Source organism: Poecile atricapillus, chromosome Z, assembly GCF_030490865.1.
Source record: "Poecile atricapillus isolate bPoeAtr1 chromosome Z, bPoeAtr1.hap1, whole genome shotgun sequence".
Classification (NCBI taxonomy): Eukaryota; Metazoa; Chordata; class Aves; order Passeriformes; family Paridae; genus Poecile; species Poecile atricapillus.
This window is the reverse complement of record NC_081289.1, coordinates 107,889,836-107,906,373: the sequence shown is the minus strand read 5'-3', so window position 1 is coordinate 107,906,373 and position 16,538 is coordinate 107,889,836. Positions and strand designations below refer to the sequence as shown.

The window sequence follows — 16,538 nt, the reverse complement described above, 5'->3', positions numbered from 1 at the left end:
ATATTTTTATTCAAATTACGGGTAAACATTTTGATATTAAAACATGTCATTATTTGCAAAAAAAATCCCAATAACCTGACTTGACCAATACTTGTCAGAACAGATGCTTACAAGCATTTGTTTTCCCTGCTGTGTTGACTGTAGTAACCCAGACCTGTTAGGTCTTAAATGGTGAAAAACTGTTAGTGAACTGTTTCTGTGTTTAGGCTTAATAGGAATCATTTGACTTAAACTCTGACCTTCATTTGATGACAACTAATGTTCTTGTTGTGCACAAAAGAGCCAGCCTTCCACTTGCATATTTAGATATCTTAAGGTACAGCAGCTATAAACTAGTACACTGAAGAATGACACACCAGAAAAGGAGTGAAAAAGTGAAGTGCTTTAACAGAAAGCAAAGACAAATTTGTGATTTCTTCGATGGAATGCTGGTTGGCAAGTTAGTCACAGCTGTTTGCTGCCATGCTGTCTCAACAGAGGTTGGTTCATACTCACAAAGAACGCTCCAAACATGGGTGTCGGTCATGGGATCAGACACAAATATAAAAATTTCTTCAAACCAGCTGGATATACGTGGTGGTTGAACTGCAGTTAAAGGTGCCTTAGTGATAAGTAGAGGGTATTTCTAAGTTTACAGCAAGTAAACTAGTCTTTAATTTACATTTAACAAGTTACAGAAAAGAACTGCAGAACATTAACAAGATAATACATTGTGATTAACATAGGACTTCACAACAATTAAAGCTTCACCTTTGGGAGACACTGCCATGTCTTGTAAGTGCATTGTATGGTTGGAAGTCCAGGAGAGATTAGCCATGTTGAACAGCAGTACCTATAGTAACAAAGACAGATCTGATGCAGGCTAAAGGTGAGATGGAAATCCTTGCCTCACTAACAGCTGGTGAACATTTAGAATAATTTTTGTACACCAGATTAAGATGAAAAAGAGTTTGCTGTTGTACGGCAAGCATTTGCGTGCCTCTGTTTTCACAGAAGATAGTGGCTGGGTGGAGTAAAGGGTAGTTGTAGTACACCATTTCAGAGGGCATCTGTCATGAAAAGTTTATGAATTTGAATTTTTACACTAAACTTGTGCAAGGTAGGGGTAACCAAACCAAACTGTAGTAGTAGTTTGTAGTGCTGACCTTGTGGAATCCAACAAAGCTTTCAGAAAAATCGTCCTTGCTAATCTCTTTAACAAGAAGCTGCTATTGTCAGGATCCTTTTTGGTTTTTTTTTAAAACTTTGAAGGTAATCTATGAATTTAATTTAGAGGCCCAGGCACATATATCATTCTGCATAGTCTCTGAGGATTACAGTTGTGCTTTCTCAGTCTGTGTTGCAGTAAAAAGGTGCCAGAACAGGCACAAGAGTAGATTGCAGCATGGCCTGGTTTTCATACTTCTCTGTTTTGGTACGCTAACACAGCTCCTTCCTAAATTCTTAAAACTAAGCTGGGGCTTTCTCTACTGTGCATTGCTCAGAGGAGAGATCCACCCTTGGCAGAGGACTGCTCATCATTTACCACCAATCCACACACAGCTTACTGTAGTATGACTATACAAGATAGCCAACTTAAAAGTTACTACCTTTATTGCTTCCTTATTATATATTATTATATATTGCAGTTTTATAATTGATAGGAAGGAGAGTCATTGCACAGGTCAAACTCCTTTGAAACAAGCCTCCAGAGATTTACCTCTTTTCCCCACTGCAACAGTACTAAAATGTCACAAGAAAATACTACTTTGTTTGGGCCCTTAGTCATGCCTTTAGAAGATAATCAAAACCTTCTGAGATCACTTTGCTTGGATCATTGCTGCATTTGGATGAAGAGGTGACTCAGTTGCATCATGGACTTCCTTTATTCACGACTTCTGTCGTCCTTCACCACGATCAGGTAAGTGGTTCTTTGTATCTTCAGGGTTTTGAACTAATGAGGGAAAAAAAGGTACAGAAATATCTTTAAGAGGCAGAAGTTCTCCGCAGAAAGTTCTAGCTAGAAAACAGCAGAAGAAATACTGTAAGTTAAATACTGTGTAGTACCAGATATCACACCCCCCACTAAAGAGTAGGTTCAGTGGTGCTATACAGAAAACAGTCACACTGTAGACATAAAGTTCAAAAAACAAACAGAAATTAGTTAGGTATAGCTTGCTACAGGATATCTTGAAATATATGGTCTTAACATTTTCAGTGTGTGGTATTTAGGTTAAAACTGGTGTTTTTTCTTTTTTACCATTTTCAGTCCCTGCAAGTGCTGCTTGCTTGTCTGTTTCTGATTCAGCTTCATTCACATCTAAATTGTAATCAACATCCTTGTCCTGGTTAACTGCTTCACGTTCCTGTTTGTCTGGAAAAAAATTAAAATTAAGTATTTTCATTTTATACCATAAGGTCACCTGCACACAAAAAGAGTGACTGTAAACATCTTCCACAGAATTACTTTGCTGCTGAACGAATTGCTGTTCTGAGTATGTTTTTATATTATTTTTCCTTTGAAGTGTTAATTTTCAGAGGAACTTTGGTTGTAAATCCTATCAAAATAACTAAACGGATGACATTCCTTTGGGATTTGGAAAGCATAGGAAAATCAGCTAGAACTCTGATGAACATAAAGAGCATTACACAATTTCAGAATACATTAAAGGGCAAAACCTGAAGCCATTGCTAAAAACCCCTTCTTGTTTTAGTTTTTCCAGCGAGTGGAATGCGATTATAGTGCAAAGTGTTTTATGATGTGCTAGGTTGTCACAAAAATACTTTTCTCCTAGAAGAGATTTTCTTCACTCAGTCATTAACACCTCTCAAGCAACATTTATTAACTATTATAAGATTTTAGATAGAGAACTCAGACTAAAATGGAAACATTTCTGATTTCCAAACTACTGTCCTTATTTTTCAAATAATCAACCAGAAAAAAAAGGTAACAGCTGAGAGGTGTAAGCAAATCTCGCTTAAAATGGATCACAGACTCTGTTCTAAATGTTCTTAAGATAAGCCTTCCAGTTAGTAAGTAGCTAAGAAAGAGGCTTGAAAATTGTAAGCCTTGTGTCATTCATGTTCAGACCACATCAAATAGATTTTTATAGTTACAGACCTAAAGGTCTGAAAATTTCAGAAGTGGCTCTTCTTGAAAGAGGATGGATGCCCAGACTACTGAAGATGTCTTTCTACTTTAGTTCCTTTGGCTGCAAGAAATCTATGCAGTAAATTTGAACAATAAAGCCTTAAGAACATCCTCCTAGCCTTTATAGCTGAGAAATGCAGACCTTTGAAACTGAGCTTGCTTGTGCTGCATGGCAGAGATTTTTTTTTCCTTGCACTAATTGTTGGATGATTTTTTTAATCTTTCAGCTATTTCCGTTAAAATGAAAGCAGTTTAGGTAACTTGTAATTACATCTCTTTGGGGTATAGCCTGCTCTGGCCAGCATCTTCTTGGACTAATTTGAAAAATATTGTTTTAGCAATGCAGATGAGATTATTTATCCCTGCCAAGTCAGCAACAATGTTAATACTGAGACTTATAATTCTAAGGATGCGTTTACTAGAAAAACAAACAGCATTTTTTGTGGGCATCAATTCCTGCTCTGACTGCTATAATGCTTCCTTTTGAATACTTTGGGCCACTGAGACCAAATCCCTCAAGACAGACAAATGTCTATAGAGATTGGTCAGGTTTAGAAATGGCATCAATACTCTGCTGCTCAGTGCTCTTGAGATGTGTAGTTCAGGGTCACTTGATAGCTGCCAGAAACTGGCAAAACTTTACAGTATCTGATCCATGTTTTTGAAGACTCACAACAATAAATTTCATATACTCAAAGCCTGAGTTAACAGCTTTACTCATAGCAGCTTATTTTGAAATAGGAATAGCTAGTATTCACACACTGACATTGTAAAAAGACTAACTGCAAAACATCCATGCATAAATAACGCTCTACTCATCAGTGCGTGGGATGATTAACATCTCATCCTTTTCAGATGCACCATGTTCTTTTAATGTCCCAATACTGAAAAAAGGGGCAAATCTCCCTAAACACTGTAGAGCCAATGGAGAGCCAGTAGGGCTGTTACAGTGATGCAGAGGCACTCAGACTGGCAGCTTCATACTGCATAATCAGAAGCCTCCATCTTAACTCACAGACTGCACATGATTGCTCAGGACACCTTCAACATCACAATGACCTTTATGAAAACTTGTACTAAGCTTCCACCACTGTTGTAGAAATCATGCCCTATTCCACACTTTCATTTAATTACTTTTCATTTTGTTACTGTTTTTAACAATACATGACATGCTACAAACCAGCCTGTCCAGGGGGCAAGTCCTGCTTATCATCGTAATTTAGGAACTGTTCCCTCTCAACTTCTTCACCAGCATCCTGCTCTGCTGCTGGCTCTAACATATCTTGCCCAGCTACATGTTTCTCATTCTCAGGTTGACTTGGTTCCTTCTCTGACTCAGGCAGCACCTCCTCGTGACCTGCAGCAGCCTTGAGTGACTCTTGAGGTTTTTCCAACTGACTAGAAAGCTGCTCCTCTTCTGCCTTAGGCTCCTGTTTTCTGATGTCAGTTAGGCTCTCTGTTCTTTCTGAAAACAACAAAAATGCGTGAAAGAAATAATGCATTCCAGTGTGGCACCAAGTTAAAAACCTTTAATAAATAATGCTTTATATTTCTCACTAAATTCTTTTCCTCTGAAAGAATATCTTTCAATCACATCAGTTCCAGAGATAAGAGGAAGACAACTCATGTTTTTCCTGCTGGGAACAGCTAAAGAAGAGAACTTTATTTTCTGTAAACAGATTCATGCTTTGACATCCTTAACATTTTGGTACATGCGGTTAATAAATTGGGCAAGTGAAACAGATCAGTTTATATAAAAATTGTGGTGTCCTATATAAGCATCAGGTTTTTGTGTATTACATCTTACTAGCAACAATAAAATGGATTTGATGTTCAAGAGTAGCTCAGGACAAAGTATCACATAGGCAGATTTGCAAGTATCCAAGTCTGTTATTTTTAAACATGAAGAAGAAAGTGCAGGAGTGCTATAATTTTTAGTTGACATTAACATATATATTTTTTCTCATGTATCTGCACTTTTAATTTGAAAAAAATCATAACATTTTCTCAATTAAACTCTATTTAGACATTGTCTTCAATTACTAGCTCTCTAAAATGAGTTACATGCTCACAAGATTGTAATTTAAGATAGCATTTAGGAGTAATTAAATTTAAGAACTGAATTTCTGTAAGACGCACTACTATGCAAAAGAGACACACAAAGATACGTCCATCCAAATTAGTAGTTTCTGAAGTTTAGTGCAAAAAGGAGTCATTAGACTTAACTAACCTAAACCCAAGTGTATAATTTCTCTTACTTGTGTTTTTCTCAATTACAACACTTGGGAAGTATGGATGTGTGTTTGTTGTAAATCTACCTTTCAGCTATTCCACAGGTAGGAGGGGAACCAGGCTGAATATGTCAAACTTACTAGGAAAGCAAATTTTAAGTATGCTTGAAAATTATTCCTTCCAAAAGTTGGGTATTTTCTCTATATTAAATGGAGAAAATGACTCCAGAATTGTAAATATTTATATTTTCCTTTATGTGCAACACACCTACTACAATAAAATTGAATCAAGAGAAACAAGTTTTCCTTCATCAGGAAACCTGATTAATGTTCAGACTGTTGGTGTCACTTTTTTCATCTTAATCTGGTGTACAAAAATTATTCTAAATGTTCACCAGCTGTTAGTGAGGCAAGGATTTCCATCTCACCTTTAGCCTGCATCAGATCTGTCTTTGTTAGTGTAGGTACTGCTTTAGGAACATCTTCACCGTTTTTCTGCTGTTCCAAGTCAGCCTGCTTGAACCCTGTTTGCTTCAAGGCTGGCAGTTGAGTATCGACCTATAAAGTGAATGTATGCAGATAAGCGCTGGTCTATAAAACCACACCTGGATTTGGGAAGGGAAGTAGAATTCTTCATGGGAAAAAATCTTAACACACTTGGAAACATTTGGACTGAAATTTTTATTAGTGATAGAAATACCGTGCAATTCTGAATATGCAGTAAAGTTTTTAACAGCATTGTACATCAGGAGAATTTTAACATACCTTACTTAACTGCAGCTAATGACAAGATTACTGTCCTTGGTTATTCTCGGGAGTGTTACAGCAGTAACCCCCACTTTTATCCACTGTTGTTCTGCTACTGTGTCAGGGTCAGCAGAGCAAATAAACAGATGTCATTTGCTATTAATAGTCTACAGGGCAGGAAAACCGAGTTTGGTCATCATTAGACTTCAGCTGAGTAAGGCTTGTATAGAACTGGTCTGTAACTATATTAAATGCAGGATTAAGAAACGTGTAAATTAACCAACTAGAAAATAATATCTGTTCAACATGATGGAGCTTGCTTAAGAATGTATTGAATTCTGGTGCTTGACTGCTATAAGCATCTGACCCACTTAGATACTATGCCTAAGATGTACACCATCTTGAAGATCTTTAATGGGGCAATTAGAATTCTATATATAGTCTCTCTGTATGTCAGTGTTGGCATGATTGCCCACCTGAGGCCCCCTTCCACCTCCTCCCCATCTCTGGATCTAATGGCTGGCAGTTCTGTGCTTGGTGCTGTCCCTGTCAGTGAATCCCCTCATCTATAGCATGGGGAACATGGACCTCAGGACTGCCATGTCACTACCTCTCTATAAATCACTCCCAGACTATATGGATTAAGTATTTGGGGGTGTAGGTTTGTACTAGGCCTCTTAAGAGAAGCAGGACTCAACTTATGATTCACCATTAGTTCCAGGTGAAAATGAAAGATGATCAGTGAACTGAGGGATGTACCTGGGCGCTTTCACATAGGTGAAATTAAGAACACACATCCTCTAGGAGGGGAATCTGGAGCTGCCTGTAGAGAATGGTGATTCTCCAGCTAAAGCACACTTCTGGAGCCAAATGGAGGTAGAAGAGGCTTGAAAAGATGGGGTGGCCATGATTCCCCTAACATAGCCCTGTGGCCCATATGGTACCCCTTATAGCACCCAGGCTCTTCCTTTCATGGTCATTGCTCAAGCAGTCAAGACCCTGCTTACCCTGATATATGGAATTATTCTTTCCCCACTGTCGTCTTAGAAACACTAAATGAGAGTGCAAAGCCAGGGCCAGTGAGGAAGGAGCAGATCTAAGCTGTTTACAGATGAATTTATGAGAATGATCAAAGAGAGACTTGAAAGGAAAAAGAAAACAAAAAAATAAGCTCAGATACGGGATTACCTGCCTGCTTACTTCCATGGTCATTGGAAATTGGAATGCTCCCCCATTCATCATCAACTTGCTGCATTACCACCATTGCTCTCCAGAATAACCCCAAAGGAGGTAGTTGTATTGAGGTGGGGGTCATCTTCTCCCAGGTAACAAGAGACAGGACAATGGGAAATGGTCCCAAGTTGCATCAGAAGATGTTTAGATTGGATATTAGGAAAATTTTCTTCACTAAAAGGGTGGTCAGGCATTGGAACACGTTTCCAAGCAGAGGAATAACCATTCCTGGAAGTTTTCAAAAAGTGTGCCCCAAAAATTTGGTACTTAGAGACATGTCTTAGAGGTGAACACAGCAATGCTGGGTTAACAGCTGGACTTAGAGGGGGATCTTAGAGGTCTTTTCTGACCTTCATCGTGTTATGATTCTGTAACTGGCAGAGAGCTGTGTCAATTCAATTCATGCAAACATTGAATATGAAATACACATGGAGCCCATTTTGCTCTGCTCCAGTTTAGTGAAAAAAACGTGTAAAACAAATGGTTACAAAACCATTTGTTCTATGGGGATTTTTTTGTTGCATTTTTATTTTTTGTTTCATTTACAAAAAAAAAAAAAAATAAAGCCAAATATGCAGAGAAAGAACAAGCATATGCACATTTAGAGATATGAATCTCTTAATATCTGTTACAATATAAATGAACGAGCACTCTTATGGTATAGAAAGTCTCAGAGTTTAAAGGATTGTTTTCTGTTACCAGCTGTCATTGGTGTTGTCAAGGCTTCCCATGTATCTGAGGAGGGCAGTAAAACACTGTGTTGTCAAATGTTCATTCAGGTATTTGGAAAAATTACCTCAGAAAGAAGTAGCTAAGTCACCAAGAACCCAGAGTTGTAGCATGACTACTTGGCTATTTTCAAAAGCATTTAATTTCTGTGAAAGCCAGGCAGAACAAGATCTCTTTTTTTCAGCACCGTGAAGTCCAGTATCAGCAGCTAATCTAGCATTAACTCTTACCAATGCTTGATAAGCAAATGTTACTGCAGAATATTTTTGTTGGAGTAAAGATGTTCAAAACTCCATCTTCCTTCAATCAGTTATACAAAAATGCTGTATTTAAACATGGTTCTGTTTCATAAATAATTCAGCTCCTTAAGATCATTCTCCACAATAGAAATAATCAGAAACTGAACAAAAGACCATTTTTCACTTTTTTTGGGGCATGAATTCTTCTGAAAAAATACTGAGCCTGGACTTATTAGCAAGAAGTTACCTCTTTCTTACACATGCAAAATCCTTTTACTTTTCATAAATTTCTAGCTATGTAATTCTTAATGTCAATAGATTCAAAGAGTATTTGCTGATTTTTTTAAAGATGAAGTAGTTGGATAAAAAAATAGTAATTGAATCTGTTGTATTTTCTTCAGCCAAGAAGTATACATCATTCTTGAAATTACAGAGCTCTAAGTAAAGCTGTTTAGTTATTAACCAACCAACACTCCATTTTATTTCTGTTTTAAGACAGATTTTTTTTCTATTACATAAGCACATACATCTTAAAAATAGTAATTATTCCAGCTGAAAACACTGGACAAAAACATACATAGACTTTGTCAGGGTCATCTTGCACTAACGGTAACTAAGTATGCTTTTATAAATTAAATTCTTGGGTAAGTGAACAACTGAGAAAGTTACAGCTTGGCCAAAGAAACACTGCCACAGATACCAGGGAACATAAGCAGACAGAAATTATTTAGGCAGTAGCTATATTATCATTTTGTTCATCTGAGACCATCCCATTTACATATAAAACTGATAAGAGATGATCTGCCCTGCCTTACAGATAAATTGCTTTGAGTAAAAATTGCCTCCAACCATGCACCTTCATGCAGGAGACTGAAATTATCCTGCAGAGGGGCTTCAATCAAATTCTTCAGGTTCCTTCTAAGATGATTTACCTTTCAAACTGGAAGTGGTAAAAAAAAAACCAATAAAAATGCAACAAACACACACATACAAACAAATAAACAAATAAAAGGAATCTAGTGGAAGTAATTGTAATTAAAATCAGATGCAAAGCCACACTAAAAATTAAGTTGGCCACTTCTATATCAGAGTCTTCCCTAGATCAACCTTCTTAAACAAGATACATTTGACAAACTAATGTATCATCTCTAAATGATGAGGGTTCTATTTATTTACAATGATATATTTATTGTTTACTTTTTATCTACTTACTTGATACTGTTGATAAAAACTGTTGACAAGAGCTGTAACTTTTATTTTAAGGCATAACTGGATAGCACTGCATGTTTCTAATGTTTCTTTCATGTTGCAGCTCTCACATAGTGCAGGTTCCCAGGATAAAAGGTCACACACTACAATAGGTCTGTCTCCCCCGTTTTACATAGACGCAGACTGAAACCATTACCTATGGGAATCTCTGGGCAGACATTTCAGCTATTTTCTCACACAGTTTTTCACCTGGTTGTAAAACCAAGATTCATTCCTCACTGCCTTACCCTTTCCATTTCTGAAGTCATTAAACTTCACCTTTTCCCAGTCAAAGATAAAAGGGTATATTCCACCAAACCCTTGCTGTCTTTGTAATAAGAGTAGGCCACCCAGGCAGAAGAAAAGGCCCCACTGCAGTCACATGTAAAAAGTTCTGACTTCTGAAACCTCTGTTTCTTCAGTAACACTGAAGAAAGAGCTATTTTGGTACAGAAATAAACTGTGTGCCTTTTCACCCAAGAGCTTGATTGCGTCTTTCCAGGGCTGTCCATACCAAGCTTAACCAATCAAATTCTATCCCTGACCAAATACCACATCAATGAAGCGGGATCAATAATCCCATGCCAAGACAACAGGATGAACTGAAATTTCCTTTTCTTGGGCTTTTCTGGCACCCTCTGCACCCCAGGAGAAAAAGCCGGCTGACACACAGCCAACCTATTTGCCAAGCCTGCCCTACCCTAGTGAGCCTTCAGTAGGTTCAGCAATGAATTTGTGGTTCTTTGGCTCAGAATATCCAACAGGAAACAGGCAAGACATTTGTTTATCCCTTTATTCCTATAGTAAAATTGTGACATAAAGGACTTCTGTGAAAATTCATAGCTGGTGAACCTTGGACAACAATATTCAGGGTTTGTTGCTTCTCTGCAGTGATTCACAATTTATCCTCATCCTTAACACACAAAGCAACTAAGTACTTTGACAAAGGTATTGTTAACTAAAATTCAGTCGTGTAAATATTCCTTAATGGACCCCACATCACTTCCAGCATCACCTCTCATATTCTGCCCATCTCAGAGACACAGTGATTTGGAGTCTCCTACAGGACATCTCCTTGTTCTGCCCTTGAAATCACCCCACTTCCCACAGATCAGAAACATTCAACAAATACTGAAGTAGTGAAAAATTTAATGAGATGGGATAATGCTAATAGGAGATGGCAGAAAGGTGAAGAAACACTTAAGAATTACAAAGAAAGTATTTTCAAAAAATTACTCAAACCATACCTGGCTATCTTTTGTGAAGTCTTTGTTTTCTTTGATTTGTGGTGCATCACTATTCTTTTTTTTAAGCTCATCTATCCTTTCTTCACATTGTTCTTTTAATTCTTTCATCTGGTTGATGCACTGTGACCTGAAAAAAACATGAACAAGATGATTAATTCTCATCTAGACTCTTCTATAATGTACTTCTGTAAAATTTTCTAATTTTTTTTTCCATGTATCTATTTTTTCCTTACAATTTATTATTTCCTTAATTTTACTACCTGGGCTTAAATTTGAGAAGTCACAAGGGAAAAATGAGGCACTGACCTAAGTCCCAAGGATAAATTCATAGTGCAGGCAAGTTCTATTGGAAGAAATTAATTTAAACTACTTTTATTTGACCAGCTCAACAACCTATATGATTTTTTAATTTGTGTCTTTGCTAACCAGTCAAGTCCAGTTAAGTTAAAGTCAATTTTGACTGAAGCATTTCTAGTATGATTACAGAAATTCATATCTTGATTTTAGCCAGAAAAGTACCATCTGAAGTAGAAAATAGATGTAATTACTGTCAGCAACCTAAACACACTTCCTCAATATGTCAGCTGAGTGCAGTGCTGCAAGATGTAACAAAATATATGTTACAGAAATGGAGTTCATTAGTAGCTACTATAAGTTCCAGAAGGAATATATCCTAAACATGCAAGCACTCTGTATCTCTTACATACTTTTAATAGTTACACAGCTCCATTAGCACCTTAGCCTTTGTGACAGCAGTTGTCTATCTGCGTCTGTGCAGCCTGTCTTTCCCTCACAGCTCCCTAACTCCTAGCTTTGGTCTGCTGTTTGCCCAGTGTTTTTCCTAAAGCTACCAGGGCAGTCTTCTCCCTTTTTCAGGATGTGCTGGGGATCCTGTGCAAAGCCCAGGAGTTCTGTCAATCTCAGTTTCCCAGGGCAAGTGGCTGCAGTCAGGGTAAGATAATCCTTTCTCTCCCAGTCTCTTCAGAAGTCATTTTATAGCTTTTGATTTATACCAGAGGAAGAACAAGACCTAGTGAAAAACAAACCAGGATAAGCAGTACCCCATAATACACACACAGAAATCTTAGAAACTAGTCATCATATGACCCCAAGTATGCTGTCACCCCATGATGAACAGGAACAGCATTTTGTTTGACTGGATCCCAATGGCAAGTGCATCATACTAGGGGAAAATGTGGTGAAAAATCACCATTACTGCCAGTACCCACTGTCCTGGAGAGCCTGCCCAGGAAGAGAAGGCTCTTGGCTGGGGGCTACATTTTCTTTTCCATGCTGATCTAGCAGCAAAGAAGTCTGATGGGATCTTTAAACCTTTTCTCCTTTCTCTCTCTCTCCCTTGTTTTTTCCACTCAAAGGTAACTTCCAGTTTTTACATATACAATCAGCTACAGACATTGCAAACACATCTTTCTGGATTCAAAATCTTTTCCAGCAACCTTTGTATAACAGCATGCTCAACATACTGCAAGTTTCTCCTTCCTGTTACTAAGACTAAGAAGGGGGTTGAATTTCTCCTGATTCTGGCTCTGACTAGTGTTATTCTGAGTGTTAATACCTTCCATGCAACAGCAGCTGCTTCAGACGGGCATGTTGCAGTCTCTCAAGCTGCAAATAAGGTACTACGCAATCCAAAGGAGTTTTTGGGCTACGTGCACTCTACTACAGCAAGTGATTCATTTTTACTGCACTTTCATCCTTCTCCAGCCCTGCTTTTCAAAAGCAAAAAACCCCTTCTGTAGTTCATACACAGAAAGGAAGAAGAGTAGCAGACAGATATGCTGACTAATTACCTTTATTACAATTTCTTGTAGACCAGACAGCATTCTAAAGTCTGATTTGACAATGCTAATACCAAGAGTCACGAAAATAAGCCGTCCTTCAAATTCATGAACATCAGAGACAGTAAAAGAGCATAGGCTTGAGTTACGCTCACATTCACTATTTTCTAAGAAATAAAAGGACATACTAATTGTGTAATAGTTTGCAAGTTTGAAATAGATACAGTACACAGACAACCTGAAGTCAGAGATAGAGCATTGTGAAAGGTTGCACTTTGATCCCACACTGCACATGAAAATAAAGTTCATTAACATCTGTGACAATCCCTCACAATTTTAAGCTTATCATCTGTAACAGAATTCCCCTCTTTTAAAGGAGATTTGAACACTCTATCCATGCTTACAACAACTTCTAGAGTACAGGGACAGCCTTAGTTTCTCCACCTCATCCCATCACCCCGACACTTCAAATGTGCAAAACTAATGTTCTTAAACTCATGCATGTTTTCTCCTTTCTACATAGTTAATTCTGTGACACAAGTCTTGCCTGCACACACACAAAGGAGTCCAAATAATATCCTCCCCAGCTGCTCCCAGGCCCATCAAAGGAGCCACCAGCCCATCCAAGGATCATCTCCATGAGCCTAAAGGAGCAGAGAGGCAAAAGGTGGAGAAGAGCCCAAACTATAAACTCAGAAGGAGGGACAGCCCATCTAGACCAATCCTACAGGATGTTTTGCAGACACTCCCAGGAGAGAGGGATGAGGCTACCAGTATTGTGTGCACTCATGCTTCATATATTCTGTGTTCTGCACACCTGGCCATGTACAGATGTGCTCTGCATGCACAGAAACAGATCTGCAACTTCTCCCCTCCTGGGCTGCTGGATTTACCTATCCCCAGCATGAGGAACAGAGTACCTTTGCTCTCCAGGAGCATCTACCATCTCCTTTCAACCCTAATGAAAAAGATTACTCCTGCAGTTACATTCTTGCATTTGTCAGGTCTGCAAAAATCACACTAATTATCAGACTTTTTACATGTAGCAATATTTCTAAAGATGAAGTTATGTAACAAAAAAAACTCTTGGGAACAAAAAAATACATTTGAATATTGCAATGTATTCAATAACAATTTTAAAAGGCTTCTGTTTCACTCTGGCTGCTGCAGGAAAGAAGGGTCAGTGTGACAGCGAGCCTTTGCTGAAGAAGCTCTAACTATGACCAGACAGCACTAGGCACAGTGTACACCAGAGGTATGCTGTGAAGTCAGCTGCTGAGGAATGTGTATTCCTTTTGCATACAAGACCCATAAGGCCAGATAGCTCCTGCTGACTTCTGCAAAAAATGCTTAGATGAAATTTCAAGACTTGGGTACAAAAAGAAACAATGATCTTTTTTTTTTTTCTAAGTTCACAGGTTTTGTTCTTATGCATTCCATATGCCCAACTGCTTTTATCACTGCCTTCTACGGAGTGTTTAAAAAGAGTGATTTACAACATGTGCTGTTTAAAAAAGACATTTAAGTTCTGTCATCTTTTTATAACATTTTCAATTATACAAATAATACGGTCTCTCTATTTTTGCACTGGTTGTACTTGCTACCTAAGGTGCAAAGCCTTTATCCATGCAAATCCAGGTAAAAGGAAGAAGCACAAAATCGGTCTAATGCCCCTCCCTGGTAAGGAAGATGAAAAGAGAGGTAACGCAGTGGTTTATTCCTAATGTGGACAGATTGAAAAAAAAAACCAACATTTGGAGTCTTTCTAGTAATTCTTATTTTTCTAAGCCCACAGCCACATTGGAAAAAGGTTGTTTTGTAAGCATTTAAAATTATATTATTAGATAATTATATAGCAAAGAGGAATGTACCAAGCACCATCAAGTATCCATTTCTGCACTTACCTAAACACAATGTATAGTTGTGTAAATTACTACAACAGAGAGATATTAACATTCAAACATCCTATCCTACAGTAAACAACAAGCAATGTTTTAAAAATACATGTTCCTGCTAGAATTGCGTGAATGCTGTGCAGTACTGAAGCTATAAATTATTTTATGAAAATTAGAGTCCAGAGTTTATTTTCCTCACTTGTACTCCTAGGAAAAAAGCCTAGAAATAGAAAATGAACATTTAAGTATTATGCAGCAAAGCTGGTAAAGACACCATAGCTCCTTGGCTGAGATAACTGCCTTCACGGACTCCCAAAGGTGCTGCAGGCACACCTGCCTCAAGACCAACCAGAAGCAGATCAGCTAGCTGAGTTCCTGTTCAGCTACCACACGGCTGATTTATCACACCTGTCTCTACACTTATCCTCATAAAAGTAAACCCATCTCTACCACTGTATCTTGCTTAGCTCTTCACCTTGAGCCAGCCCAGACCTGGGAGCTATGCTCTCTGAATAAAACCTTCTGTTAAACTTAAAGGCATTCTTCATGATACACTACCACAAGCACAAGGGGTGCTCTGCCAATGACTTCCTCAACAAAACCATGCTTATAAACACTTCACCAGACATGGATGATAAACTTCCAATTTTTCCTAAGCCCAACTAAATGCATTTGCCTTGTATCACTTCCCTGCATGTGTATATCAATCCAGTGCTTCACAGGTGTACCTCTCATGTGGAGCATGAATGTCCAGCAGACATATATTTATGCCCTATACAGATCTATTTGTTACTGCTGATCTCAGACTTAAAAGGAAGACACTGGAAAATAGATTCACTGACCAGCACAGAACTATCAACAGAGGTTGATAGTCAACAGAGTCTCAGGTCTGTCATTAAACTAAACAGAAAACAGTCAGCGATTAACAACCATGGTACACAACAAACACAGAAGGGGAAAAGGCCCCTGAACACACAAGCAACACAGCTTACTGAAAGGCAGGTACAAACTAAAGTTTCCAACTCCCTTCTACTTTTCTGTTAGAAATCTTAAATTACAGCTCCACTAATATATCCATCTAGGTCAGCTTTATTGCATGAGTAATAATCCAAAAAAAGGTCATAACCAATAGGCAATCAGTAAGTATCACAGAAGCACTAATACTAATCCTTAATTCTATGATGGGGGAAAAACAAAAAGAAAAAATACTTCAAGTGTAGCCTGTAGAATTCAAGTTCTTTGAGTGTCATGTTCCACTATTAGTCATAAATCCTACAAGACCTGGCTAAACAGTGGCTGCTGAAAAAAATACCTATCACTACAACAATCACATTCTTGATTTATCATTACGACAATATTCAAACAGCAAATTCTATTGCTTTTTTATATCTATGCGCAAGGGGAAGATACTACAGGTTGTGAAGGCAGGTAGAGGAAACAAGAATATTATTGAGCAAAAAGAACCTAGAAGAAATTCCTAGAAATACCAGAAATGTGTGTTTAGTGTAAGGATACTGATAAGTACTTTTGTTCAGTTACCCATGCTCTACAATTCAGTGGGAAATCTCAAGAAAAAGCCATGACTAGTGTCATGGGGTAGCTTTACCTTTAAGGTGGTTTTGAGAGCTAAGGAAGTTGAAACTGCTGGTGGTTGATGAGAGTTTTTTCTCCTGACCAATTATCAGTCATTTCTAAAATTGACAGCAGTTTTTGACCATTAGAAAGTGAATTCAGCCTGTGAACACCCCCTCAAGAAGTACAGTCAGAGCTCTCTTGTCCTCCTGTTGCTGGACTGAAACCTGACACCATGAACTCTTGCAGTTTTCTAAAGCTTTTAATTCTTTTACTACCTGGATAAAACGAACAGATTACTCCTTTTTCCCAGAAAGACAGAGAAAGAGAGACAATCAACATGAAGAAGACATCATAGAACCACCAAAAACAGTGAGGAAAAGAGTTAAGTTTTAAATAAGAGAAAGAGAATAAGAAGATGCTTTACAGCTGAAATATCTTTCTGTTAAAGCTGTGGAGATGGACAAT

General features: G+C 38.0%; 1 protein-coding gene across 3 annotated transcripts in view; it reads right to left on the bottom strand.

Moving 5' to 3' along the window:
* Nucleotides 1–1,152: 1,152 nt before the first annotated feature.
* The window catches only part of GOLM1 (golgi membrane protein 1), a 36,523-nt gene continuing 21,137 nt past the window's right edge, over nucleotides 1,153–16,538 (bottom strand). For all 3 annotated transcript variants that reach the window (XM_058865062.1, XM_058865060.1, XM_058865063.1), the window contains 5 exons: nucleotides 10,805–10,931; nucleotides 5,790–5,919; nucleotides 4,311–4,595; nucleotides 2,240–2,353; nucleotides 1,153–1,933 (listed from right to left, as the gene is read on the bottom strand). In XM_058865062.1, the coding sequence (XP_058721045.1) occupies nucleotides 1,869–1,933; nucleotides 2,240–2,353; nucleotides 4,311–4,595; nucleotides 5,790–5,919; nucleotides 10,805–10,931 (721 nt within the window). In that variant the 3' untranslated portion in view covers nucleotides 1,153–1,868. The remainder of the gene's footprint in view (nucleotides 1,934–2,239; nucleotides 2,354–4,310; nucleotides 4,596–5,789; nucleotides 5,920–10,804; nucleotides 10,932–16,538) is intronic.